We start from the raw sequence: 26,287 nt of genomic DNA, 5'->3' as shown, positions 1-26,287 counted from the left end.
TACTTTATGTTGCTTAAATATTTGAAGAAAAAAATGACATTTTTATTTCGCCTATTAATATTGCTTATATGGGGTCCTTAAGGGTTTAGAACTCTAAGTGCCACATGAACTATTGTTCCCAAAGGATGTACACGTGACTGTGTTGTGTGAAACAGCAGCGGTCTGGTTCAGACAGAAGTTACTCCACTGAGCACTGTTCCTGTAACCGGAGCATCCGCCCCTCCCCTAGTCCCTTCCCTCCCCTCTGAGAGGCTACCTGCCGGCACAGTGCTCGCGTGTGACAGGGAAGACGTAAGTATACAGCAACAGCAAATACAGATATAAATCCAAGGCACAGAAGTGAACATTCCTCTAAGAAAATTACACTGTGCAGCACCAGACTTTGGAACAGACAGAAGATACACATATGGGAACACACGACTCAAAACGAAAATCCAATCCTAGGGCTAAGGAGTTTATATTTTGGGAGGTAGGTGGTTAATCAGAGAGATACTTCACATAATTCACTTCCGACTCCACTGAATAGGTGGTGAGAGACAGAAGATTACTTTTGGCCTTAAAACTCGGTTTAGCTTTGTTTAGTTGTAGCTGCCTCCCATAGTGGCTAAGGAGGCAAAAGACGCTCTTGCTTATTTTCCTATGTGGTGTACCCGGGAGGAAGAACTTGTGCTGCTGAGCTACCCGCACGAGCGGGTATGGATGGGCACAGCCTGGTTTTGGCCGCAGGGAGCAGGGACAGTGCCACGGGGTGGGCCATCACAGATCCCCCTCCCACTGGCCAGGGCATGCTGCAGGGCTCAGCACGCAGCTCGCTTGGCACAGTTCCGCCACAGTCAGAACCACGCACGGCTGCGTCCTTCCTCTTATTCAGGCACTGCGATGGCTTCAGGGTCTAGATGAGCACACGCGAGTCGCCATCCAGCGATGAGGGGGAAGGGAGGAGATGGCTCCCAGCCTGGTGCCTGAACTGCCATCTGAAGAAATGCCTGCCTTGGTGCTAGGAAGAGGCTATGGCTCACACACCATGCAGCTGCTCAAACCAGAACCGTTCTCCCAGCAAGCCAGGAGTGCCCTGTCACCTCGGCTGCAGCACCTGCACCCATGTACCAAAGCATGAAAGGATGGCATGTGCTGTGGAAGCGGCTCCCCGTCCCCGTGCCCTCCCCGCCCTCCCGCCGCGATGCGAAGCACACGCTATGGCAGGCAGATGATAGTATGACACAGACTTACATCCAGCGAGGGCTCCGGCATGTCGGGTGCTCCCTGTCCACCAGCCTGACCCTCTAAGGCTGAGGAGGGATTAAAGGTCAGGTCACTGTGTGGATGGTTGCTAGAAGCGGCCGGGGGCGGCTGCCGGGACTGCTGGGTAGGAGGCCCGCTGTGATGTAATGGCTGCCCTGACTGGCTGCTGGGGTGAGGGACGTGCAAACCTTGCTGCATGGAAGTATGGGACTGATCAGTGCTGCCGGGATGAGGGATCTGCGGAGGAGGAAAAAAGCAGGAAAAGAAAGTGAGGCCACAAGGTACAGTGCTCGCGGTGCCTGACTCTGTAACCGCATGTTACAAAAAGAAATAACTTAAATAAATTAAAAAAGACACATAAAACAAAAACCAAACAAACAAAAAAAACCCCAAAACAAAAACAAACCCAAAAAAAGAAATAAAAAAGCATAATTGGAAAAGAAAACTCCATATCCCAATGCTGGAGGAAGTGTTTCAGCTTTCTGAAGGTTATCTGCAAGGGGGAAATAAACACGTTGGATTTGTGCTGTTGGTTTGCTTCCTTGTGATGTGGGAAACTGTGCTTGAAGATGCAAAATAACAAATCTCAATGAGGAGGGAAGGAGGCTTATGGGTGCTGCTCAGCATTAGCAAGGCAGATGCTTTTGCCCTAAAAAATTCCACGAATGAATGAAGAATTTGTTGAATAACAATCCCTACGCCAGGAAACTGATCAACCGAGAAAATGCATCATTTCTGCTCAGCTCCCTTATTGGGTAGCTTCCTGACACCGCTGCCTATTCGTGTTTCAGCTCATTACAAACCTCTTGCAAACACCAGCCCTTCCCCACTCCTCCCCCCTCCTTTTCTTTTCAGAATGCAACACCCCTTTTAAGGACTGAAGATTTTCCTTGCTGATATTCATGGGTTCTGATGGTTGACAAAAAACCAAGTCGGCTCAGCTAGCGAGCTCCCCACCCATCAGCAGAGCTGCTGTAGGTGGCTGCATACCTGCTGACTGCAAAGTACAATGCATGAGCTTAAACTAAGCTAATGATCACACTTGTATTTTGCATTCATGCCATGGATAAGTTCTCCAGCAAAAGCTTAGTATTTTTTATGTTTTCCATGGGGAATAAACTACCAAGCCACATGCATCTTCCAAACCCTACTATGGAAGAATGGGGGAAAAGTCTTTCTCACATGACAGAGAAGCAACAAACATGCACAAGCCCAATTCTTCCCTCTGCTGCATGTCACATTTAATGCTAGTGGATTCTCTGGGGCTTGATCTTCGTGCCATGAGAAAGTGTCTGAATGCTTCAGAATCAGATGTCTCATGTTAATTGGGTATATGGAGAAGCAAAAAATGTAAACATTTTTTGAGGAATGCTACATATTGCCACAAAGTGGAGCTGAAATAAAAGAACAGATACATACAACAACAGCATGAAATTCATCCAGCCAAGCCAACAGAAACCAGCAAAATGCTATGTCAGCATTGACCCTTTCATATCACAGTAAACTGCAAGGTTATTTTAACCTTAGTCTTCAGTTTTGGAAAGCAAAAGGGAGGTTATTACAAAACTTAGTTAAAATGTTCCCACAAAATTAAAAAAAGTTACAGAAACAAGCAATTAAAAAATACATTTCACCACTCTTATGAAAACTGAAACCTGAATACTGATCCATTGGGACAGTCACACTCAGCTACACGGAGGTCCTTTTCAGTACTTCAGTAGTACGAAGGTTGGTGGAAACAAACAGGATTCTATCTGCAACACCACATTTGGGCCTCTTTCCCATATGAGAGTTTAAAGTAACTGTTAAAAAGTACTGATACACACTCTTCTCCCCATTATGGTCACAGTTTGACTACTGGAAAAGTATACTGCAACACTATTGTTGTTACCTTAGGGGTAAACTTGTACAAAACCTGCCCACAGACCACACCTTAATGTAAATGAATCTGCAGCCTAAAAACTTCGCAAAGGTCCAAGTGAAAATAGATATCTATCGAAATAGTACTGCTTCCTTCTTCATTCATTGAGGACATGTGCAACAGAAAGTGTGGAAATTAAGAAAGCTTAATAATAACAAAAAGTACAAAGCCATTTAAGACAGTGTTGCTAAAGTGGGAAAGCAACTTCCAGGAAAAAAAGGAAACAAAACAGGATTATCTTGAATAGTCTCTTAAATTTATCCCTAAATGCACAAAGCAAGAGTCATACTGGCATGTTTATATCAATAATTATTGAAACCAAGAGGCATTCACATGTTCTCAGACATATTTCAAAACAAATAAGCAAGTTAGAAATTCTACATTATGTTTATATAAGCAAGCATTTTATATATAAATATTTAGTTGATAAGGCAGTATCTTGGGCCCCAAGATAACTCTTGGATAGGGAGTAATTGTTCATTGTAAGACTGAGGGCCACCATAATCTTAAAGAGCCATCACAGGTTCAAAAATCCATCTGACTTAGGCCACAGACTCCACCAGCCTACCTGTGAGAAAGCAAAAGTGCTCAGGACTTCCACATTTTTCTATTTGCATTCAGCTAACTAATGATAAGTTTGCTGTGGTGCAAAAACATTCTAAGCGTATCAGCTTGCCTGCAAGTCCCATCATTTTATTTTAAAAACACTAACCCACACTATGAATGTGGAGTCTAACAAAGTTGTCTTTGCTTACGCAGCAAGGTAATTCCAGAGTTGTTTTTAGGAGCGTAAACTTTGGCACTCTTCAAACGTTTACAATCTATAAAGGAAAAGCTTATAGCAGACACAACTACATCTTCAGCTTAATAGCACAAAACAACACAACTTCTTATGAGCCCAACAGTGACCTCTAGGAGTGCCGAGATGTATAGCTGTAGAGCAACGGGACCTGCCAGCTGCAGAACAAGATTCCTTTCACCTCAGGAGAAAATTGATAGTGAAAAAAAGATCAGCAAGTTAAGTTGATGGTTTATATCTTTCTCCATTACGGGGGTCATAGTTTTATCAACTCTTTTGCTGGGTTAGCTGGCAGAACCACTGAAAGATGCCATCCTGCCCTGCTGCTGTTCTCGGCCACTTTTCCCTTTTCATGCCTTTGTCATCAGGTGCATCCTCGCAGACATGCAGTGAACTCAACTGGGGAACTGACATGTATCAAAGCTAAACTTCCCCCCCCGAATTAGTTTTCAATCACATCAGTACCCAGATCCAGATCACATCATGGCTGCAATAACACTTGTGCTGGTGTGAGAGAGAGGAAAAGTGAAAATAGAAACAAGAGCGACGACTTTTTACAGTGGCACCAGCTCGTATCACCTTACTGGGTATAATGAAGCTATGGTGTGATCATCCATTCCTCAGTCATGTACCACTCTTTACACTTAGTGCTTATTGCAGGCAGCTAGAGCTAACTCTGAATTCACCTTTGTCTAAAACTTGTTTTCAGTTTCTGAAAACAAACATGATGCGATTGTGGCAGCTATTTTGTAGCAATCTTGCACTGACATGGAAGCATCTGTTCTATAGTTCCCACAACACTTTACACTGGGGAAGAGGTATTACTTCTAGCCACGTTTCAGGTCTTGATTTTTTCTTCTTCCACAGGAGTGGAACAGCAGTGTTGAGAGATGGTAGTTCTGATGATCCAGCCCTGGTTACCCAGCCCTACCTACATTGGGCAAACACATCTGCATTTCCTGGAGTGACCTATGGAGTGTGTCTGGAGGGATCAACTTTCTCTGCCTACCATTACGTAAGGGCCACCACATAAATCTTCATAATAGGAAAATTAGGAACTTCCTCAGCAGCATTCCGCTCAGTTAGACAGAGACCTTGGGTCTAAAAGGGCCAAACATCTGATCCTGACTCACCTTGTAAACACGAAACAGTCAAAGTGAATAGCAGATGAAAACAAAATACACCTTAAATGTGTAAAGACAGAAAGCCAGACAAGAGCACAGGCAACATCTTAAAACCTTAGTTCAATTACGCAACGTGATTCATAGTTATTTTCGTACAGAGATGTCTGTCCAAAAACATTCAGCTACACAATTTAGGAATGTGTTAATGGCATGCATTTCTCTAAAAGCAGTAATTTTAAAGCTGCCTTTCCTGAGTGTCTGCTACAGACAAACAGTTCATTTTTGAGAGAGAAGAAAGGAAGACGGAGAAAAGGAGAGAAAAGAGGAAAGCAGAGACTTTATGATACTGAAAAAGCTGTGTGGGAGCACTAACAGTCCTCAAATGTGGCCTGAAGACTATGTGGCTACGTTCACAAGGTCAATCTAATTCCCTTGTGCTAACAGACCTTAAAACTGATCCTCATTAGAGAAAATCAGCCATTGACATAAACTAGGTGGAACCTGCTTTAGCGCCGCTTCCCGTTCCCAACCAGTATAGCTTGCGTTATCATGATAGATGAGGGAGAAGTGAGGCAAAGGTTTACTTTAATTGCCAGCTATTATAAGCAAGTATCAGATTTGCTACAGACTGGCCCACAGAACCAAAAATCTATTAACATTTGCCCAAATACCCTCTTACAGCTCTGGAACTTGCATAACCTTGAGCAACTTTCACCTTTGCTATCATCTGTAAGCAGTCCCATTTTCAGAAAGCCACAGATTTTTCACTTTCATATTCAACCACTTAATATCCTACCAATTCAGAAATTTCACTGGGGCAACTACTATAGCTAAGGCGTAGTTTGCTATGAAGCAAAGTTAACTGACAAAGTCAAGAGGTAGGTGTCAGGTAATGGGAGACAAAGAATAATTCCCTGTGGCTTTGATTCAGAGGAAAGCAGCTGTGAGTGGTTCAGGTTGGTACTATTTCCCCTCACTACTATATTCTAATACTGTATGGTTGGTTCTGATGCAGATAATTCAGACTGCTCTTTAAGCTGGGTACGTGGAATTTGACAATGTAAAATTAAGTTTACAGCATGTTTGTTCTGTCCTTTATTAGCCTGTAAAGTGGTCAAGTCATTACAGTTTCTGGACTCTTCCTTTGCAGACAGTCTTGTTACTTGGGCTCTCTCCAAGCTATACTAAGAACTCTTGCGCTTCACTCTCTTCCTATTTCTCACCATCCTCCTTGGAAAACCCACAGCCAGCTAGAGGAGACATTGACTGAGTTGGCTTTTGCTGAGCATCTGCTACCACATTTCCTCATTACATTCTGAAATTGTACTTTCTAGTATTCACTAAAGACACGGCACAGATGACTTGTCAAGTTAAACATCCTTTCTGTGCAGTAACAGCACACTATAACGCCCCTGTCCTGTAACTTAAATGAACATAAAAGGATGTATACCGCCCCCCCACCCCAAGTTAAAATACTGACTAGCTATGCCTAAGACTACCAATGCTGCTGGTAGTTTTTCTATCACCTAGCTGCTGCAGTACTGCGTTTTCTGGAGATATATAAAGTTCTGTATATAAAACTCAGTGCTCTGCGCAAGCTGCTTTTCCAACGCACAGTTCTGCCTCTCCATCCGAGACCTGAGGAACCTCAATTTTTTAGTCTCTTACAATGATACACTCTCAGACCAGTGGCAGCATCTCTCCTTGAAATCTCCAGGCTTGTCCTATTCCCAACAGCTTAAAGGTGCCTTTCACGCTACTTGGGTACAATTCCCCCTCAAAATGCTTCGATGCAAATTTTGCCCTCAGGGACAAAGCCAGGGAAGATATTGTCCCTGCTTTGAAGTCAGTCGATGTCTTGCTATAACAAGCTATCTGCTGAAGATGAATATTCACAGACCCTGCTGGCCTAGGGAATGAAGTCTAGTTTTTTTCAGGTGTCAGAGCAAAGTACAATGATTAACACAAGCACACCGAGCCAGGTTGTCTCTTTCAGATAAACAAGCTTAAATGACAATTCAAAAAGCTCAGAAATGCTTCTCCAAAAACTTGAAAAGGCCAGAAACTAAAAATGGCATTTTTGGCATTTCTCAGGACTACTCTATTTCACAAAGTGAGGAATCTACAAAAAGTAAAAGCTGTTGACGAGGCAAGTCCATTAGCTGGATGAGAGCTCCGTACCCCCACCAAAGGAAAATCTCCATCCACAGCACCATTACTTACAGATTCCTGCATGGGGTGACTGAGAGGTTTGTCAAGAGCTGCCATGCTGCTCGGCATGTCTGGAGGATGTGACAGCTGTGGCCCATGCATGAAGTCATTCATAGATGTGCCACCGGGATTCCCGTGTGGAAAGTCAAAATTGCCATGACCTTGGTAACTGTTGCCTAAAAGAGAAACAGATGCGATATGAAAGAAACTATTTGTTTCCCAACATTGACATCTCAGAGTATCCTGTAAAAGCTGTGTGGCATGGCATCCACCCTGCACAGCACAGGGCAACTGCAATGCTGAACTTGACAACACTCTGCTCCCCACTGTTGGAGCGAGCTGGAGGAATAGAGAGGAAAAAATGGCACTCAGCTTTCAAATACTGGCTGCTGTAATAATTCATGTCCATGTCGTAACTAATTGAAAACTGCTGACATTTTGAAAAACTACTGTCAAGTCGCCACATAAACTTAACCAAGTCAAGAAGTGAAAGGGATATTAAATTCTATGGGATATTTGCATCTGGAAGTATCTCAGTGGAACTGAGACTGACTGCCCAAGCCCAAAATTATTTATAGGACACCTGTGTTACTTGTATCTACACTTCTACGCACTCAGTAAGATTGTAGCATTACTTCAGTTTCTGATGAAGCTAGTTGACAGAACTGTATCAGGAAGATGCCACAGTACCAGTTCATAGCACAGCATCTATTTTACCTCTTCTTCTGCAGTATAAACAGGCAACTTCCATTAAGAAAATGCATGTCTAATTGGGGTTTGTGATGTAATACTCCTTGCTCCCACAAAACCTAATAAAATTCACTTGACTGTCTGCAAATACAACATCAGTTTTCCTCTCTTGGATCTGTTCTTCTCATTTTCAGAGTTAAAAACTGGCTGCCTGTAGCCTATGTTTCAGCATGTGGATATGCATGCCTGTAATGAAAAACCAGCGAATTTATGAAATTCACCTAACTTCAGTCTGAAAGGATGTTCTCCAAAGCACCAAAATTTTACACCAATTCAGAATAAATGACCTGGATTTATCCCCACACATCTACCATCTAGCAACAAGTCTGGAGTCCCCTGGTGATCTGCAGGATAAGTACTGTATGACCATCATCGGTATGTTTTGATCCGTCCCACCTCGGCCCAGTGATCTTCACTTGAATTCTAAAGCAAGCATGTAACCTAATACAGGGATTTTACTCTCCATATTTTTTCTGTCTAGATCCCTCTGTCAACACTTCCAACTGAGACACCAACTCTGGTGGCTTATTTGCTATGAACAGCAAAAATTGAACGAAAGCCACTCAACTATTTAATGTAAGCAACTGAATTGGATGATACTGAGCTCTGAAATAATAGAATAGCTTTGGAGCTTGCACGGAGAGCCTGCAGTTCATCAGCTGAAGTACAGCAGCTTTAAATGTTCAAGTCAAGAAAGGAGTTTGACAAACTGAAGTAGCTGCATCATTTGCTCTTTAGCACAGTTTCACAAACAGAAGTTTAATCTCAGAGGAATAGAAGTCATTAGCCATGTAAGAGTATTTCTCAAAGAAGTCAGGACTTTGATCTATCATGTAAATACCTCAGAGCCTTACTAATTCTCATTTTGTTAATCTGCAAACTGGATGAGTCTCACAGAATATAGCTGGTCTCGCCTTGCTTCTCAGGAAAGATTTAATAGTAAGGAGCTGGAATAAGGTCTTGTATTACTGAGTACTTGTTATATTTGCAAATTAAACTTCGGTATGCTTACTGTCAAATCCAAATAAACAAACATAAACCACAGTAGTACTACTACTACTTTGCTCTAGAGTACTGTTAATCAGAGTACATTACCTAATTCTAAACATGAAGTTTCAGTGCACGTATTGATGGAGAATGAAGATGCAAGGCAGTATGCCCAGGGAGTTACAGCCATGCAGCAGCATGCCCTTCTCTGGGGCAAGAGTTGTGCCACATGCTGAGGGACGGACCTATGAAGACATTTAGGATAATGTGGTGCTCTGCATTGATACACCTATTGCAGGGGAAATAGGAGAGCGTGGGTTTCACCTGCCATTGATGAGTCAGGGCTCCGAGAAACAATGACTACCTCTGCTACAGGATCCACAGGGGAAGGCAGGGAAATAACAATCTAGGCAGCAATCGTTACACAAACCCTAAACCCCACTTTACGTGACTACCCTGTCCGTTCCTGATTATGAGCTAGACAGATGATGAAGAATAGATGGCTCTGTTCTCATGCTCTGACTGCACTTCACTCCTACTAAAAGAGTGAAAAAACTGTGATTCAGTGTTCTTGGCTTTGTTATAGCAATCATTCATCTTGGTTTGAAAACCTAAAAAGTTTTATCATCTGCCATCAGTTTTGCAGCTACTGGAGCGAATTAACCGCATTTTACATACAATCTATATTTTTCTTCAAAAGCCTGCAAAAAGCACATATATCACCTTGTAATCAATTTGGGGATTCTGATGGTGTGAACACTTGGTCTCCTCCCAGAGCTGAACTGAGTCATATCATATTACTTGCAAAAGAAACAGTCTCTGGTTTCATATTTTCAGAATTGTCACTATAATTGAGTTATTCACAATATACCAGTCATCTGAAAACTTATCTCCACTGCCTGTATTTAGTTCCCTGTTTCTTGATCTGGCAGCACATGGGTAGAGGAACTCAAAAGTAATTTTCTAATTCAAAGGTGTTTGCAAAGCAGTTAAAATCTCTTTAAAAGTCATCCACTTTCTGGGTGGCCTACCAAATGTCACTCACCTGGCCACAAGTTAAACTTAGTGGCCCAAGTAGGAGGGTTAACGGGTCAGGTTCTCTACTTTGTAGCTTCTGTAGCACTCGGAGCCTTCACTTGAGTGAGAGGGGATCAGAAAGAAAATGGACGGAAAAAATGAGGAAAGATGTATATTGTGGCAGGCCATGAATATATAAGGTAACATACAATGTTTGTTGATTCAAGGAGGACTGCATGGCAGTAAATATGACAAGCACCTATTTCCTTACTAAAATATATTTTTCTCTAAACAGATGAATCTTAAATGAAAAGATGGATGCAGAATTTCAGACTTGCAGTCATATAATTTGCTTTCCTTATGCATCTCTCTGAGAAGATGCACTGACATACTTGAACCACAAAGCTGACTCAACCAGTGACTTCTAGAGTGACCACCTGGGTGCACAAAGATGTAAAACTAACCTTGGCTACCATATTCAGTGGAGTTGTTGCCTCCTGGAGGAGGGGGTAGGGATGGGTAAGGTGACGGGCCAGGACCCAAAGCTGCAATCATCTCCATCACATTTGGCATGATCATCTGGCTTGGACTCATGGTCTTAAATCTTTTTGAGGGAATGCCATCTGGGTCATCTTTGATGTGAATATCTGACTTTATAGGGACCGGCCTCCAACTGCAAGTTGGATCAATGGTAACTTCTTCAAACTCCGAGCTGTAAAAGAACGTGAAATTTTTAGCACATTAACTGATTATTATTTTTTTTAATCAATTCTGCTGAAGTTTCAATAAGAAGTTGCATGGTAACAAATGTTCCAAAATGCTCTAGTATAATACAACTTCAAGATCTTTCACTCCTCGAGCGTGTGCCGAAAGCAAGTTTTTAAAAAGGCAACTGTGAGAGCACATTTCTGTGTTCATCCACACAAGGAAATCCAAACATATCTACATGGTCTGCCACATGTGAATCAGAGGGACTACTTGTAAATATGAGAAAGCATTTAATCCTCCATTCTCACTCTTCCCTCTGCTTCATTGGTGAGGCTGCCATCAAGAGATAATCCAAACAAGATCTATTAAGTAAATGGAAACTGATTCACTGTATCACTAGCTCCACCAAGGAGCCATGAAATAGAATATTCAAGTTCAATCACTAAGACCTACTTTGGCATGACTATCTCAGTACTCATTAATGTATCTCCTAGTTGCTTACTCTTGGATATCAGAAATGAGTGAGTTCACTTACTTTTGTATAGCGTTCAGAATACCCCACATATACTGGTCAACCTCCAAGCCCTCCAGCAGAGCAGTTTTACTAGAAAGGAAAAAAACCGCAAACCTCATGTTAGAATATTGCTACACATGTGTAAAAGAGGGATGGAAGAAGGATAGGTTAGTGATGAAATCAGCAGACTGGGATCCACCAACTTACTATCTTTAACACATAATTTAGGAATGATTTGGGGCAAACAGTTTCAGTCCTACATCTGCATTTCCAGGATAATAGTATTCTACGTCAAATAGATGAGATAAGGATACATCTACCTGTGTGTGTCCACAAGCTGTTCATATCCTTTAATTTTTTTTTAGTGAAATATATTGCAAATTTAAAGGCTTTTTAAACATAGCAGATCTCTCCTGTGAACATCAGCTAGCACTTTTTTTTTTTCAAATTGGATCTTTTTCTTTTTTGAGCTACACAGTAATATGGCTTCAAAGTAACTACGTATTATAGCTATTTTACTTAAGATCAGCACAGATGGGGACAGAACAAAATGAAAACGGAAATGATTTAGTTATGTAGGCACTTAGATCTGAATGCAGGTGCTCATACTCAGAGAAATAGGACAAAAATTTTGGCCTGGGTGTATGAATACATAAATTAAGAAGCAAGATATCCAATTCTTGTGATATTTTTAGCCTAACTTAGAAAAGATTCAGGTAGTTCAGAGAAAGCACCTGCACTTTAGGATACGTATCAATCATGGATAGTCACCAGAACAAGCTTGTCTCAAGCCTGCAATGTCCGCAGAAGCAGAAAGAATAGACAATCTCCACTCCTGTTTATACCTAACATCGACTGGCGCAGCAGGGATTGAACTGGAGACTTGCAAAGATAAAGTACAAGCTGCTACAGCTACAGCTGCTTGAGCTAAAGAGCCTTGGCTCCTCAGCTGAGGCTGGAACAAACTCATAACCCTGTGGACTGAGCACAGTAGGTTACAGACACTGAACTGGCCTGCAGACGTTCTGTGATTCTTTCTGCCCAGTTAAACGTAAAAATGGGCAGTCTGTAACCACTCCAAAGCTTTTTGTTCCATTTCTTCTGCAGTATACTAGCTCTCTGGTAATACAAGGTTGAAAGTATGCCAAGGTATCCCTGTTTTCCTTTAAGCAATCACTCTAAACTTCTGCTCCTTGGAAATCTTCTACCTTTTTTAAAATCAGCCTTATTCTGGACTAGAATCCTTCCTGCTTTCTGCTCTCACTTTAATTTGCACTTGATCTTGACTTTGACCTTGGAGGATCCAACTTCATTTCCTACCTAATTACTGGGAACTGTTGCAGTCTCCAAAATTCCCCCTCTCCTTGAACACTGCCATTAACTGCATATCTATGTGACTCAAAGCACAGTACCTGAGACAGTTATTTGGCATCCTTACTTAATGTTCAGCTGGATGCTGAACACCTTAGTATCTACATATTTGAAGTTCAGTAATTTGGGCATTACAACATTAAAATTAGACAAAAATAACTCTAGAATAGGCTATGCATTCTTCTGCCATGGCAAGTTGTTGACTGGTAGTTGCTTATACTTCATAATCTAGGGGACGACAAACTCGCAGTTCATTCATTTATGTAGATATCCATCTTACAATGTAAAGATTTGAGCTTCTTTTGAACTCTACACAACCCATTGATAGCCTGTAATGAGAGCTCGCAGATTATGTATTTTGTGAGAAAATACCTCGTTATACGTTTTTTAATTTCTAATAATCCAGGGCATTCCCTCAATTTATGAAATATTGCAAGAATTCTCATTGGACTTTATGCTATTAGGTAAATGTAATATATACACCTGATTTCCTAGCACTTCCTTTTTCTCCCCTCTATGACCTTAAATATGATCTGAATTTGGTCAAATCATGTATGACTGCATTTCATGTAGTATGGTTGCACTTACTTGCATACTGGACACCTCCAAGTTCCTCTTTCACAGTTCAGTTGCAAGTAAGATTCCAGATCAAAGCACTAGGTATCAGAAAGAAACAAAGGGGGGGAAAAAAAAAAGGAAATACTGTATTAACTGAATCAGTTGGACACCAGACAAAAGTAAAACTGCCATGAAAAAAGCCTACTAGCACTGAAAACTAAACCACATAGCTTACTTTCTCCCTCTACATTAAGCATATATATATAGTTAATTATTTAGGTTGATAGACACAAAGAAATCCCATTTCATTAGGCACTCTCGTACAATAACCAAGCTAAAGGTACTGCAACAACATATGGCTGAGGGAATACCTCCAGACCACTGGCGTCTACTCACTTGTACATGCTTGCAATCGTGACCCCTTGCTGGGAGCTGAATCCGCCGGAATGTGATCGGACACTTCAGAGACACTTTAATAGCAGTTTGCTCTACTCCATCTTCCCCATTTAGTGTCGCGTTGCCAGAGGAAGCTGCTACGCTGCTGAAGTTCCTCTTTACTGTTTAGGAAGAAGGTATGTATATGTGTGAGAAAACACAAGTGTACTGTAAATTCTAACGCAGAAATCTGAAAGACCAACAATTCATCCTTTAAGGGCTAATTTAATGGACAATTTATCCACATAGGTGTATTCTGTGTAATTTAGAACATTCTCCTGAACAGACAAACCATCACACATGCGTATCAGCTACATCCTCAACCAAATAAAGTGCCATACAAGCACTTAAAGCAGCCCTACATAAATAAATAATAATCTTTCTATACGGGGCTTTTAGGTAAGTCAAAAACAAATATGGGCGAAAAGACAGAGAGATTCTCCTGGCATGGGAGAGTCCTCATTAGGAACTAAGCTTATGTCCTTGGTACTTTGTTACCCCCACCCAAATAGCCTTCAATATTTGAGGATACCAAGGATTTAATCGACACATGATGTTCTGGAAATTCCCGACAAGTACAGCTTAAGTTTTTCAATAAGCACGTAAATCTTGTGTAGAAACAGCTTATCACAACTGAACGTAGGCATTCTGGAAAGTCATCACCCACACAAAATGAAAACTCACTCTTAGTGATACAATGTTCTGCTGGGAGAAGGCGTTTCTTTAGTAGACCTTGAAGTACAGAGCGAACTGATGGTCTGTGTACTAACTGCAACACGAACAAGTGTGACTGAAAGAAAATGCATTTTGTTACCAAGAGAACCAAACACACACGGTAAACACATTGCTGAACCGAGCCGCTTTCCTCCCTTGGACACGTGGCTTCCGTAAGAGCCTGATGCTTAAATACGAAAGCTGGTTCTGCTCTGCTGCGCATATGCGCTCCCTTAGGGATATTCTGCACGCTGCGCAGTATGTCGTTCCGTGCTCCAGGAGCATAACGTATACAAGGGCTTTAAAAAAAGCAAATATTTTCTGCATTTTCTCCCTCCTTAATACTCAGAATACATAGGGCTGACGTATTTATCTCTGACATCAGGACTTATTTTTAAAACCCTGGATTCTTTGACACAGTCTAGCCTACCTGGCTGCCCTCAGAAGTTGCAAAAATGATTTGCTACTGATGTGTCTGGAACCAACTGAATCTTCTTCCCCAACACAGAGCTCGTTGTGGATTCACAGGATGCTGCCCTCGCTCTTAGCCAGCAGATAAATGACATTATGCAGAGAAACATCAGTGTGAAGTAAAGCAAAATGGGTGGATGGCTTCTTGTCAAAGTGCCTCACACTGCGACCTTGGGAGAGGCAGCAGCTTGCTTTCTTGTCAGTGAAACAGAACAGTCAAAAAGCTCAGACTGTATGTGTGCAACAGTCTCTGCATTAAAAATAACAGTACTCGTCCCCAAGAGTAACTAAACCACGGAAAAGGAGAAAGGGGAAAGTTGCATGGTCTAGACTGCATCATGGAATATGAGTTCTTCATCTGAAAAGCTATTTGAAAAATCATCACCACCACCAATGATTATGGTTGTTGATGTTCTCATGTCAAACCAAACACAGTTTAATACCCTAAGCAAATGAAATTAGTACTGGACAACAGTCTGCATCACAATAATCTACTTCTACATGAATACACTTTAGCCGCCTTGTTACACAGGCACACGCTAAATAGGTAGGAGATCAAACTCCCTTCCTCCCCTAGACCACAAGCCTTTTCAGAGACATCGGAAGGACACCGCTACATTCTGCAATAATTCAGCAGCAAAAATTTCCATATGAGCACTCTAACTGCGTCAACATCATCAAACAAGCACCTTACCAGAAAAATACATGGAAAAAAATTAGAGTAAGGCTCTTTCAGCTAAGGCAACATTTGCAAACTGTACTAAATAGCAAATTCAGCATCAGCAGCTGCAGCCGTGAGCTCAGTGTACTTACACAACAACATGCTGTGACTGTAATTTGAATCGTGTTTCTTCCTGGCTGGCAGACGTGCTTTAGGTGCAGAGGTTTATGAGATGTCTTGTTGTCGCCACGTTCGATGGTAAGTGGGGTTGCATTAACGCTGACCTGGACTGAAGCTGGCCAGTTTGTGTTCATTTGTCTGTCTTCATGGTGATAGCATTTGAACTGTAATTCCAAGTCAGACCTGTACAACAACCAATAAATCTTCCTTTAACTTTGCTTTCACATTGCAGAGGGAGGTCGTTTTGATGCTAGGAATGCTTTTTCTTTATCAGTCAGATTATTTTTCTAGAACTATTGCCAGTAAAGGATATAACATACTTTCTTCATAAAAGCCCTTAACAGAAGCAAGTCATGATGAATTAATGATGCAAGCATGCCACAAAGTTGTTGTTAATATTTTACACTTATAAAAGACTTTCCAAGGGAACATCTCAAACCACTTTGCAAAACTAGACCATGGAATGATCCTGCAGAAAGAAACATTAACATCAGGTAGGTCCTTCCTATGTGTTAAGAGTTAAGAACAAGAAAGTGATAAGCTGCAGTGGGTTGTGCTGGAAGACTGTGGATTCTTCACTACTTCAGTGCATTTAAAAGAGCATTTGAATGAATACTTGTCAGACAAAATAGAGGTACAGCTAATCCTGCCTTGGAACAGATAAATCAACTAAGATAAAATGACCTCTGTATCTCACCCCCTGTGTTTCTGTGATTCCAAATGAACACAGCTGTGGATTAGATCTACCCAATTTAGATCCTTCTTTCAGAGCATGAATTCCTCCCACCTCTCCAATAATAACTTCCACACACTATTTAGCTCCTCAAAAATTAGTTTTATAACAACTCCAAAAAAGGAAGAGGCTGAGATTAAGTTAATCACAAATTAAACGGATAGAGACTATGACTTCAGTTTCATAGATGGATGTTAACCTTGTGTTAGAAATGAGTAATTTGAAGAAGAAATTTAAAAGAACATGAAGAAATGAACTGAAATGTCAGGATGCTGTTGTTCATGACAGCGAAAGACAGCTGAATGTTTATCTTTTATGCTTGAAAATCTAGGTGCTCATTTATTCATCTTGCCTGAAGGAAGGTAACTTTGCAAGATCCATGAGGAACAGTTCATTCAGGAGATCATCACCTTAACTGCCATTTTCCTTATCCAAATGCAGCTATTTCAATTCTGACTTAACATGGTCTTTTCTGGATTTCAAAACATCAAGATTTAGCACTGGATAAAAACATGCTTTTTTAAAAAAAGAAAGGTACAGAATACGAATTACCTAACCTTTCAACATAATCCATCTATATTAAGTCTTTCCAAGCTTTTTTTCAATATTTTATTAACAATTTTTTGAAAGCTCTCACTGCAATATCCACTGGAGATTCTCACCTCATGAGAACACACTGCAGTCACCCAAACCTAGAGGGAAGCAAGGCTTGGTACCTCTGATATAAAAACTAAGCAGATTAAGTGTGTTCCCAAGGTCTCTGAGCAGGCCTGTTGAACATCACAGAGTGGTGACAGAGCTCAGGAGACCTTCATGTTCTTAGCACGCAGTGTCTCCACCATGGGATGCCATTAGTAACTGAGCAGTGCTAAGACTGAACCAGTTTCAAGGCGACATTTTCCCTGCCTTCAACCTTTCTGTTTCTCGTAACCATGAAAAGTTCCCAGCAGGGAGAAAAATAGTTGCACTGCTATTCATTATGTGTGTACACGTGAGAAGTTTTGCCAAATATTTTAACTGGCAGACAAATATTAAGAATTGGCTCAATTCCACCATTCTCTATAAAACCAAAATCCATCCACACATGTGACTAATTCATTTTTCTGGAATCCATCCAGCCTTGAGTTAAATGTGAAATGACTTCATTACAGGACCATCCGTTCTCCCCACTATTAACAAGCTTTTCAAAACAGCAGACCTGAGCACAGTTTACCTATGCGTCTTCATTAAAATAAGTTTAAATAAAGGCTATGTGTTTGGTGAGCTAAGGAAGAAAGAAAGAAGAGATATTAAGAAACAGCCTCATGCCTCAGTGCAGCACTATAAATCTACTGAATGAGCCAGCACAATCCCCAGTAGTGATTACTTATTAATAAGAACTGGCAAATAACTGCCAAAACTCCCTCTGCTGCGAGTACTCCACAATAATGAAATGCAAGTAAGCAATAACTGACCTCAAAGTTAGGTGTTAATTATTGGATGTGGTGTGTCTACAATCTCCCTCCCTTCCAACCCCCAGACTACCTCAGGGTAAGGGGGCACCGTGGCAGCAAGGACTCCTGCATCCCACATCAAGTCTCAGCTTTAGAGCCAGAGTCCATCCCTGGGGCAGGGAACTGAGTGCACCTCTCTGCCCACCTCATGCCCTCCGCACCATGAAAATAGAAGTCTCAAGTGGATTCCAGTGAATGGGAAGAAGATCCTCACAGGGAAAAAAGCTGAAGCTACAAGTTATCACTCCCATTAAGGTCAGGGGATATGTGATCCAGGCTTGGAAAGAAACTGAAAGTGAGGCAGGCGTAATGGAAAATGTGCTTAAGATGCTGCATTTACCATCTCAGCTGCTACACCTGTGAAACAACCTCCATACAAGATCCTGAGCAACTAACCAGCCTCCACACTGCACAGAGACAGGCTCAAACAATGTAATCAGCAGCTAGGATAAACACTGAGATGTTTTCTGAGAAAAATAGAGTAAGGAGACAAAATTATTCCATGGTATTTGAAAATATACAAATAAAAAAAAATAAGGCTCTGATTGTCATTTATCTAACACTCTTCCATGAGTGTGGTGGAATCAGGACATAACCTGGAATCACTTATGCAGTCTACATTAAATGCAGGAAAGTACCACCCAGGAAAACTATTCCTCTGTGCTGGAAAGTAGCACTTGCTCTAAGTGAAAACCAGAAGCCTTTGTATGTGGAAAACTATGTTCCGGTATTTCTGAGCTGTCCTTACTTGTGAAGTCATAGGAAAGGGGGAATTTAGGAGGTTAGTTTCTAAAGTTTGAAAGATTTAAGCACTTGTTTTTCCAAATGATTTTACCAAGCCTCTAAATCAGGTCCTTCATTAGTGTGTTATTCTTCATTATCAGATACTGTGCACCACTTAATTTAAGCATAAACTGTAACAGCTTTCCATAGTTAGTCCTGCAACTAACATTTCACAGGCCACAAAGCACCTAGGACTTCAGAGTCTCCCAAATGGAAGTCTGTACTGGTGTCGCTCATGCATGTCCCACAGCCGTTCCACCCACAGCAGAAAGGATGGAACAGCTGCAATGATTTTTCAAACACTGCGTGCCGTATGCTATCAGCAAGGAGATGCAACACAGATCAGGAAGCATTTTAGAATGTGTTGTCTCTGGAAAGTGGCAGGTATCTGTGAGTTTAAAGGGCATTTTTCCTATCTAGGCCACAATTTTAAAGTGAAATTCATGGCAAACCTAAATGAAGTTCGTCTGGCCTGCCACTCCTCCATCACTGGGTGCAAGACTTCCTCGCAGGAAGGCTGAGCTTACCTCCACATCAGCGTCTGATGAACAGTTGGCCGCAAGTGAAAGACATGGTTACTGACTGCCAGGTTGTGTTCCAGCCGGAAGGGCTCCAGTACAACACCATCTCTCACGGGAAACGTCAGACGCAGCTCATCATTGTGGTTGGCTGGGATCGAAGAGGGAGAGAAAGCGTGAACTTTCCCTTTAGCATCTGCAGTGCAATAACAACGTGTATATTTATACAGAACAGTAACAAATGGCACAGTGATCTGCTACTGGGTCTAACTTAGGTTCATACACACAAAAAAGACAATCACAAGTAACTACGTCATCTAACTGATACAAGTGACAGGGTTCAAAAACTGATAGCGATGGCAAACCAAAGTCTTCTATCCTCCCACACTTAACATTAGGACCTTAGCATTCTGGCCACAAACAGAAACCAGGCATGACAAGAATTCCTGGTTTTTATTACTGGATAGGTTCTGTGTCCAGGCTTACTCTGTTGGCAGAAGACCGACAACAAATCTCTTAATTATGGCAAACTGTGATAATTCTTATTTCCCCCGCTTTGAACTGGGATCAACATTACCCAATTAGTTCCAACAGTTTCATCAGCCAAAACTATCCAGTGACCAAAGACGCTGGTATTCAATTACTATCTGATCTCATAAAACAAGGTTTTGTGGTAATTTACAACTAATCTATGAAGTCCAAATGTCTTTAAATGCTGTGTTCTTGCCCAAATAATACCGCAGGCCACCTTCTTCATTTTTCAGCTATCCTGAACTCCAAATACCAGTTGCAAAGTGCTAAAGCAGCAGCAGTTATTTTACAGAAAACATAAAGGTTCTCCCAGTTCCCTAGTAAATGCTGTATCTCCTATTGTTCACCAGTCACTTCAAAACCTCAAGTATCTTGTGCCAGTATACAGCCAGAGAGATCTTGTTATTCCTGCCCTGTTCCCAGCCAAATGTAGCTGTGATGCTGAGTGGCTTTGAAAGGAACATATATCAATTTGTGGCATACTACTGAATATTCTCAAGAAGCCTGTATGGATCACAATAGAGACACCACTATAAATATTCACATTTTATGCTATTCTGCAGTGATGTTCAATGAATGGCTTTGCCCTTGAACAAAACAGACCGCAACGAAAGTTCATACAATAAACAAGCCTACCAAGCACGCATAACGCAACCCAAAACCAAGTGTTTTATCCTCAGGAAACATATCAAAGGAATACTTCAGGAGTAAAATCTTTACAAGTTTAACCTGGAAGAACTTTACTGATACTCTGTTTTAGGAGGGGATAGCAATCTTTCTCTTTCCTGTCCACTGGCTCTAGTGAGCCTGCACCGTGCATGCCACCTATCACAACTTAGCAATCCAAGCCTCTCCCAGAGCAGCAATCAGAGCTAGTTTCCAGACTCTGAAATGTATGTGGCAGAGAACAGAGGGACAATAAATGACTGCGGGGGCATTCTGTTTGCTACTCACTTGGAGGTGGTGGTAAAGCATTGATATTTGGTTTAATGTCAGGTGGGAATGGTGGTTTGACATCCTGGTTAGGTGACAGGTATGGAGGAATATTGCTCCCTGGAGTCATAGGTGGCGTGGGGTTTCCTGGAACAGGTGAATGAGGGTAATTTGCCACAGGTACAGGCCTTGATGGCTAGAAAATAAATAACATCACATTGTTATTGCAGTCTGAAAATAAGAACAATAAGCCTTGTGAACTGTACTGCTGTCAAACACCAAAGACTACAAAGAAGGTAGGGAGGCCCCTCTGTCTCTGGAAGGACAAGAAACCACAGGATGTCCCCTGAGGCCTTCGGGGAAGAGGCAGACTAGCAGCGCAAAGCAGGAACTGAAACCAGCAGACCAGTCAGCTTAATCCAGGCAATGACCAGATACAAGCAAGGCTGCCAAGAGGCTTATCACATTCCTCTGAATGCTCTCTTTCCAAAACCAACCAGCCATTTGCTTCAGTTTTTCTACACCACCCCAACCCACCCAGCCCTTTCTATCTCTTTGGCTTCCTCCCAAAATAGCCCCAGTGCACAAAAGCCTACATGAAAAATAAAATCCCAAGACACACCATTACAATGGCTGTGTCCTGTTTACTTCCATCTATCCTTTCTTCTGCCCCTGTCCAACTCATCTACTCAGAATGAAAGCTCTGGGAGTCAGGGGATGGCTTTTACAATTTGATTCTGTTCTTAGTTTGCTGCTGAATAAGACAAACTAAGAGAAAAAGGGTAGTTAAGTAGTAGCTATAGTATTAAAACACCATTGGTTTTGTTTCTTGTAATTAAGGGGATGGTTGCAGTTAACAGAATAAACCAATAACGATGATGCAAAGGAAGCTGACATTAAACCAAACTGCAATTGCGTGGCACTCTCTTGTAATAGCTGGTGTACCATAAGCACATACACATGAGAGTGTCAGAAGATGAAAATCTTTACAGACAGCCGAAGTATCAGGACTTCAAATCTGATTCTGTATCTAAATGCTGTGCTGCTGGCCTAGGATACTCTAAAGTACATAAGAGAGCTGCATTCCAAAATCTTAAGCATTTACATTTCCAACCATCTTCGCTTTTTAGATTAACACATACAGTTACTATCTCCACAATCACTACAATCCAAAGGTTCAAGTCCTGTCTGTTGCAAGCTGGAATTTTTCCCCTAGCCAGGATAATCTCCCTTCTTAAGAAGGTCTCTTATTTTCTAACTGTTTCCAGAACGGTTGATATTTGAATACAAAATAGGAGATGCATTAGAAAGACCACAGATTCCCTCTTAGAACTATCCTGTAAACAAAAAACTTAAACCCCATCTAAAATAAACACATGTAAAATGTATTAAAAAATCTGTCACTTAAAAACTTCACAGAGATCTTCTGCTGTTACTTTAGCATAAGTGACTGCCCTGGAATTACAGTAGTTGAGGATCTGTCTCTTCCTCATGTTCTCCCTGGCAGTGTACTGCAAAAGCTGCCACGATGCAACAGGCATTTCTTTGGGTACCACAGTGGACAGCTTGATTGCACGTAGAACAGATGCTCTAGAGTAAAGGGGTTTTTTTTTTTTCCTCCTCTTTTTTCAGTGGTGTTTTCTGTGTGAATCACACCAGAACAATTCCAGTTCAAGACCAATGTGCATCTCAGGTTCTTTCAGCCTACATTCAAAATCAGAATGTAGTCCAAAGACTTCAACAGCTAATGCTTTAAGAGCAGGTCATACCATCAATGGTCCTCCTCATTTTTATACTCACTGGAGTACCTGTGTGCAAAAGATCACTTTTGCGTGCACTTCAAAGACATCAAACCTCAGCAGGCCCTCAGTACAAACTCAGTTTGGATAACACTGAGTGCTCAAGATGCATCCATGAAACAGGCTTTAGGCAAAATTTTAACAATTCTAATTCTTGCCCAAAACAAGCAGCAGAGAGGGAAAAGCAGGAGAAAAGGGGAGGGAGAAGTAGGAGAAAGTCATGCAAACTTCCATTCAAAGATGAATTCTACAGCTGGAACAGCTTTTAATTCTTGCAGGGTATTCTTGCAGGGTGCCATGAATATGTGAAAATATTACACCTGAATCCCATTAGGTACTTCTTTTTACATGCTATATTTAACGTGAAACCAACATTTTCTTGTAAAAGCCTCTAATGAGCTGCAGTAACATTCAATTTTCTTTATGAACTGCTCTGAAGTTACAATGCAACTTGGCTGACTGAGTTGATTCTGTGATATCCAAAATATTAGTAAAAACACTGGGCTTTTTTTCTCTCCTTTAATTACGTAAAAGCAGTATCTGTAAAGTCATTAACGTGACTTCATTCATAAATGTCTACCAGAATGCAACAAGATAATCTAAAAATTCTTACCTTGTAATACTGCCCCATGTTGACCGTTGGAGGAGGGTACTGCCCTGTGTTTTGCTGGCTTGGCATCCTCTGTCCAGGATAGTTGGGAGACGTAAGGGGTCTTGGAGGGTTGGGAGTGGGGTACTGACCAGGCTGGTTTGGAAACTGGCTATTTGGTCCATACTGCTGGTTTCCATAATTTGGCTATTTCATGACAGAGATGAAAGAAGACAAAGATCTGTTTCATGCAAGCAGCTGTCTTGAATTGATTATTAGTATACATTCAACAGTGGAATCAAAACAAACAGAAAAACCCTCCAGGTGAATACTCCTCGATTTAGTGCCACTCGTGTCTAAACCAGGGCCCTGATGGCTGGAGGTGAATACTCGCTCAAAAGCATAGAAGTCCCACAAACCACAGTGGGATAAGAATAACCATGTACCTTAACACACACATACACTCAGCCTTGCAGCACCGTCAAAGGGCACCGTGTTTGAAGAAACCAGAACTACAGCCAGATGCAATGTTCACAAAATCTCTGTGTTTTTGCAAGTGCTACCAGCCCCATCCCTGGGGCTCCTTTTCCAAATGGAGAATGAAAACACAGAAAGAAAAAGTAACATAAAAAAAAAATCCTGGAATGGGCAGAGAATAGAAGCCATGTTGTCCATGTCTGTCTTCTCAACACAACTGCTATGCTGGCCCTGTGCTAGAGTGTTTAGCAATACCCTAACAACTAAACAGAAGCTATTACTAGTCACAAACACCTTGCTAGTGCCAGCTAGTATTGTGCTGCAGTTTTGATATCAAAGTCATTAAAACTGGAACTTTAAAGGTAATAAAATGTCCATTTGAAAAATTAACTGATAATAAGAAGTTTCCATAAATGAAGCTTTCAAAAACCACCAAGCAAATGGCATCTACGGGATCTGCAGAGTCCCAGACCAGCAAGCATGTAACATTCAGGGCATTGTTCAGTATTGACTTCTTGGGAACATGATCATATTCATTCACAATGAAAAACCTGCTTCTGAAGCAGCAAAAAGGGAATTACAGTCTTCCTTAAAATATGAAATCTGAAGATAAAAATTATCTGAACGAGCCACATTCTGTGTTTTCTTAACCTAATTGTAGAGTAAGTGGCAGTATCTAGAGTGAAAAGCCTTCCCAGAGAAGCAAGTGCTGCAAAAACACTTAACTTTTTTTATTTCCGATTATTTTTTTATTTAAAAAAAAAAAAAAAAGTTTGCAGATCAGGAAAGAAATGTAGCTCAATTATAAATGTTTGCTATATTTTCTGCATACCATGGTACTCTTTGCTATATGTTTTCTATAAACTCTTACCACCATTATTATAGTTAGGGCAATATCATAATATTCAAAACTCTATACCTGGATTTATAGCTGTTGTTGTAGTCTCAGTTTAATACAGAATTTTACCAGGAAATTATCTCTGAAGCTAGTAACTGGTGGCTAGATTTGTAAAGACGTTTAGGTGCACATAGATGCTGAGAGAGAGTTGGTGAGATTTTCAAAAGCATCTACTGCCCGATTCACATCAATTTGAATAGTAAAATGCATTAGTGCTTTTTAAAAGTCCAAAAGCTCGTCTGTCTACATCTTTGGTTGTCTAAATTTCTTTAAAATTTTGACCCTAAGTGTTTTGTCCAAGGTCATAATACAAGTCAATGGCAATATAATTTTGTCTACAAAGCCACTCAGATCTCATATAACAGCATGGAAACTTCAACAGAAATACCACACTCCAAATAAACTTATATTAGATAAATGCTGACACAGAGGGATTTGAGTTCAACATAATTTATATTCATCTCAGTGCCTATGAAAATCAAGCCTCAAGAAGTCTGGAAAGCAATTGGTCTTTAAAATAAATGTTATTGCTATTGGTGTTTATACAATGTATGCCCTGTATTTCTTTAGAACAATAAAACCATCCAAGAAAATGCAAATCACATATGTATTGGACTCAAATGAAGTATTTGACCTTCAACATCTCTTTTAAGTTGTCACGTTAAATAAAACCATTCCTGTGAAGGAAGTCTGCTTACGGTCTATGAATTCACCATCTAGCATGAGAATCTCAAAGTGACATTTTGAGGGCTCAGCTGGTTTTGGGCCTTTCTTGGTTTTAATGACTGTCATCTTGACTAACATAGCAAGGGCCAACCTGAACACTTTAGAAGCTAAAAAGGAAGAGCTGCATATTCCTACCAAGGCTAGAACGAAGATGTACCTATTGTACAGGGATGCACACCACACATTACCCAGCACATTGCAACTTTCAGTCAAAATAACAGTGTACACAAAATATAATTTATTTTATTACCTCTCCTGGGTATGGTCTCTTTATGCCCTGTATAGGCAAAGACTGGGGGCGTGGGCCTGGGTAGGCTTGCTGAGGCATTCTCTGCCCATGGGTGCTGAAGGGACTCATCCCAGGAGGCCGAGGCTGGTTCATGCCCATGGGTGGCCCACTCATGCTGGAAGGCGTCATTCCTGCTCCCATGCTTGCTGGGTTCATGTTGCCTGGCATAGAAGCAGGGCCACGAGGACCAGGCTGGTTCATGAACTGGTTGTTGTAAGCCTGAGTTGGACCCATCTGGAAAGAGGAACAAACCTTCAACGGAAGAAGAAGAAAAAAAAAAAGAATAAAATGCGACATGCATTTAAAATGGGAGGAGGGAGCTGAACATGCTTTTGGGGGAGGGAAGAAAGGAAGGATTTATGTCGCATTTTCTTTCAATGTTCTCCAACATTTGATGGCCGGTGATGTTATTTATAATAAAAATTCAATTGAAATTGTAGAAGGCATAAGAGAGAAAGACAGACATAAGTCTAAGGTGAGCAAGTAAATCTTTTAAATTGGCTGGTCTATTACTGTAAGGTAACAGATTAGGAAGTTGGCTGGGTAAATACAGCACAACACTACAATTTCTAAGACATTGTGCTTCCTTACATCACCTGGCATATGGGCCCATATACTTCGAAACTCAGAGAGGTAAAAAAGCTAGGGAGGAAAAAACCTGAATTGATCAAACCCTTGTTTATTTTAAGAAAAAATTCTTACATGAAGTCATGACCTGCTGGATGCTATGGATCATCAGAAATGCATGTCTCGCATAGCTGTTCTCGTAGACAACATTATTAAAAAGCAAATCTCTTTTCTACTGTTGTTTCCTTGTTTGAAGGGAAGAAAACAACCAACCAACTGTAGTTGGCA

At 41.1% G+C, this 26,287-nt stretch overlaps 1 protein-coding gene across 11 annotated transcripts in view; it reads right to left on the bottom strand.

The window, feature by feature from the left end:
• Positions 1 to 26,287, bottom strand: part of ZMIZ1 (zinc finger MIZ-type containing 1) — a 366,110-nt gene that overhangs the window by 6,972 nt on the left and 332,851 nt on the right. For 8 of the 11 annotated variants that reach the window (XM_075505172.1, XM_075505171.1, XM_075505176.1 and 5 more), the window contains 12 exons: positions 25,394 to 25,684; positions 23,067 to 23,249; positions 20,676 to 20,850; positions 19,200 to 19,386; positions 15,636 to 15,846; positions 14,322 to 14,427; positions 13,599 to 13,759; positions 13,233 to 13,300; positions 11,295 to 11,363; positions 10,516 to 10,763; positions 7,310 to 7,473; positions 1,231 to 1,479 (listed from right to left, as the gene is read on the bottom strand). In XM_075505172.1, coding sequence (XP_075361287.1) covers positions 1,231 to 1,479; positions 7,310 to 7,473; positions 10,516 to 10,763; positions 11,295 to 11,363; positions 13,233 to 13,300; positions 13,599 to 13,759; positions 14,322 to 14,427; positions 15,636 to 15,846; positions 19,200 to 19,386; positions 20,676 to 20,850; positions 23,067 to 23,249; positions 25,394 to 25,684 — 2,112 coding nt within the window. The remainder of the gene's footprint in view (positions 1 to 1,230; positions 1,480 to 7,309; positions 7,474 to 10,515; positions 10,764 to 11,294; positions 11,364 to 13,232; positions 13,301 to 13,598; positions 13,760 to 14,321; positions 14,428 to 15,635; positions 15,847 to 19,199; positions 19,387 to 20,675; positions 20,851 to 23,066; positions 23,250 to 25,393; positions 25,685 to 26,287) is intronic. The other 3 variants (XM_075505181.1, XM_075505178.1, XM_075505177.1) reach the window with 3 other exon arrangements.

This window comes from Mycteria americana, chromosome 6 (genome assembly GCF_035582795.1).
Source record: "Mycteria americana isolate JAX WOST 10 ecotype Jacksonville Zoo and Gardens chromosome 6, USCA_MyAme_1.0, whole genome shotgun sequence".
Taxonomy (NCBI): Eukaryota; Metazoa; Chordata; class Aves; order Ciconiiformes; family Ciconiidae; genus Mycteria; species Mycteria americana.
This window is presented reverse-complemented; position numbering and strand designations above follow the sequence as displayed.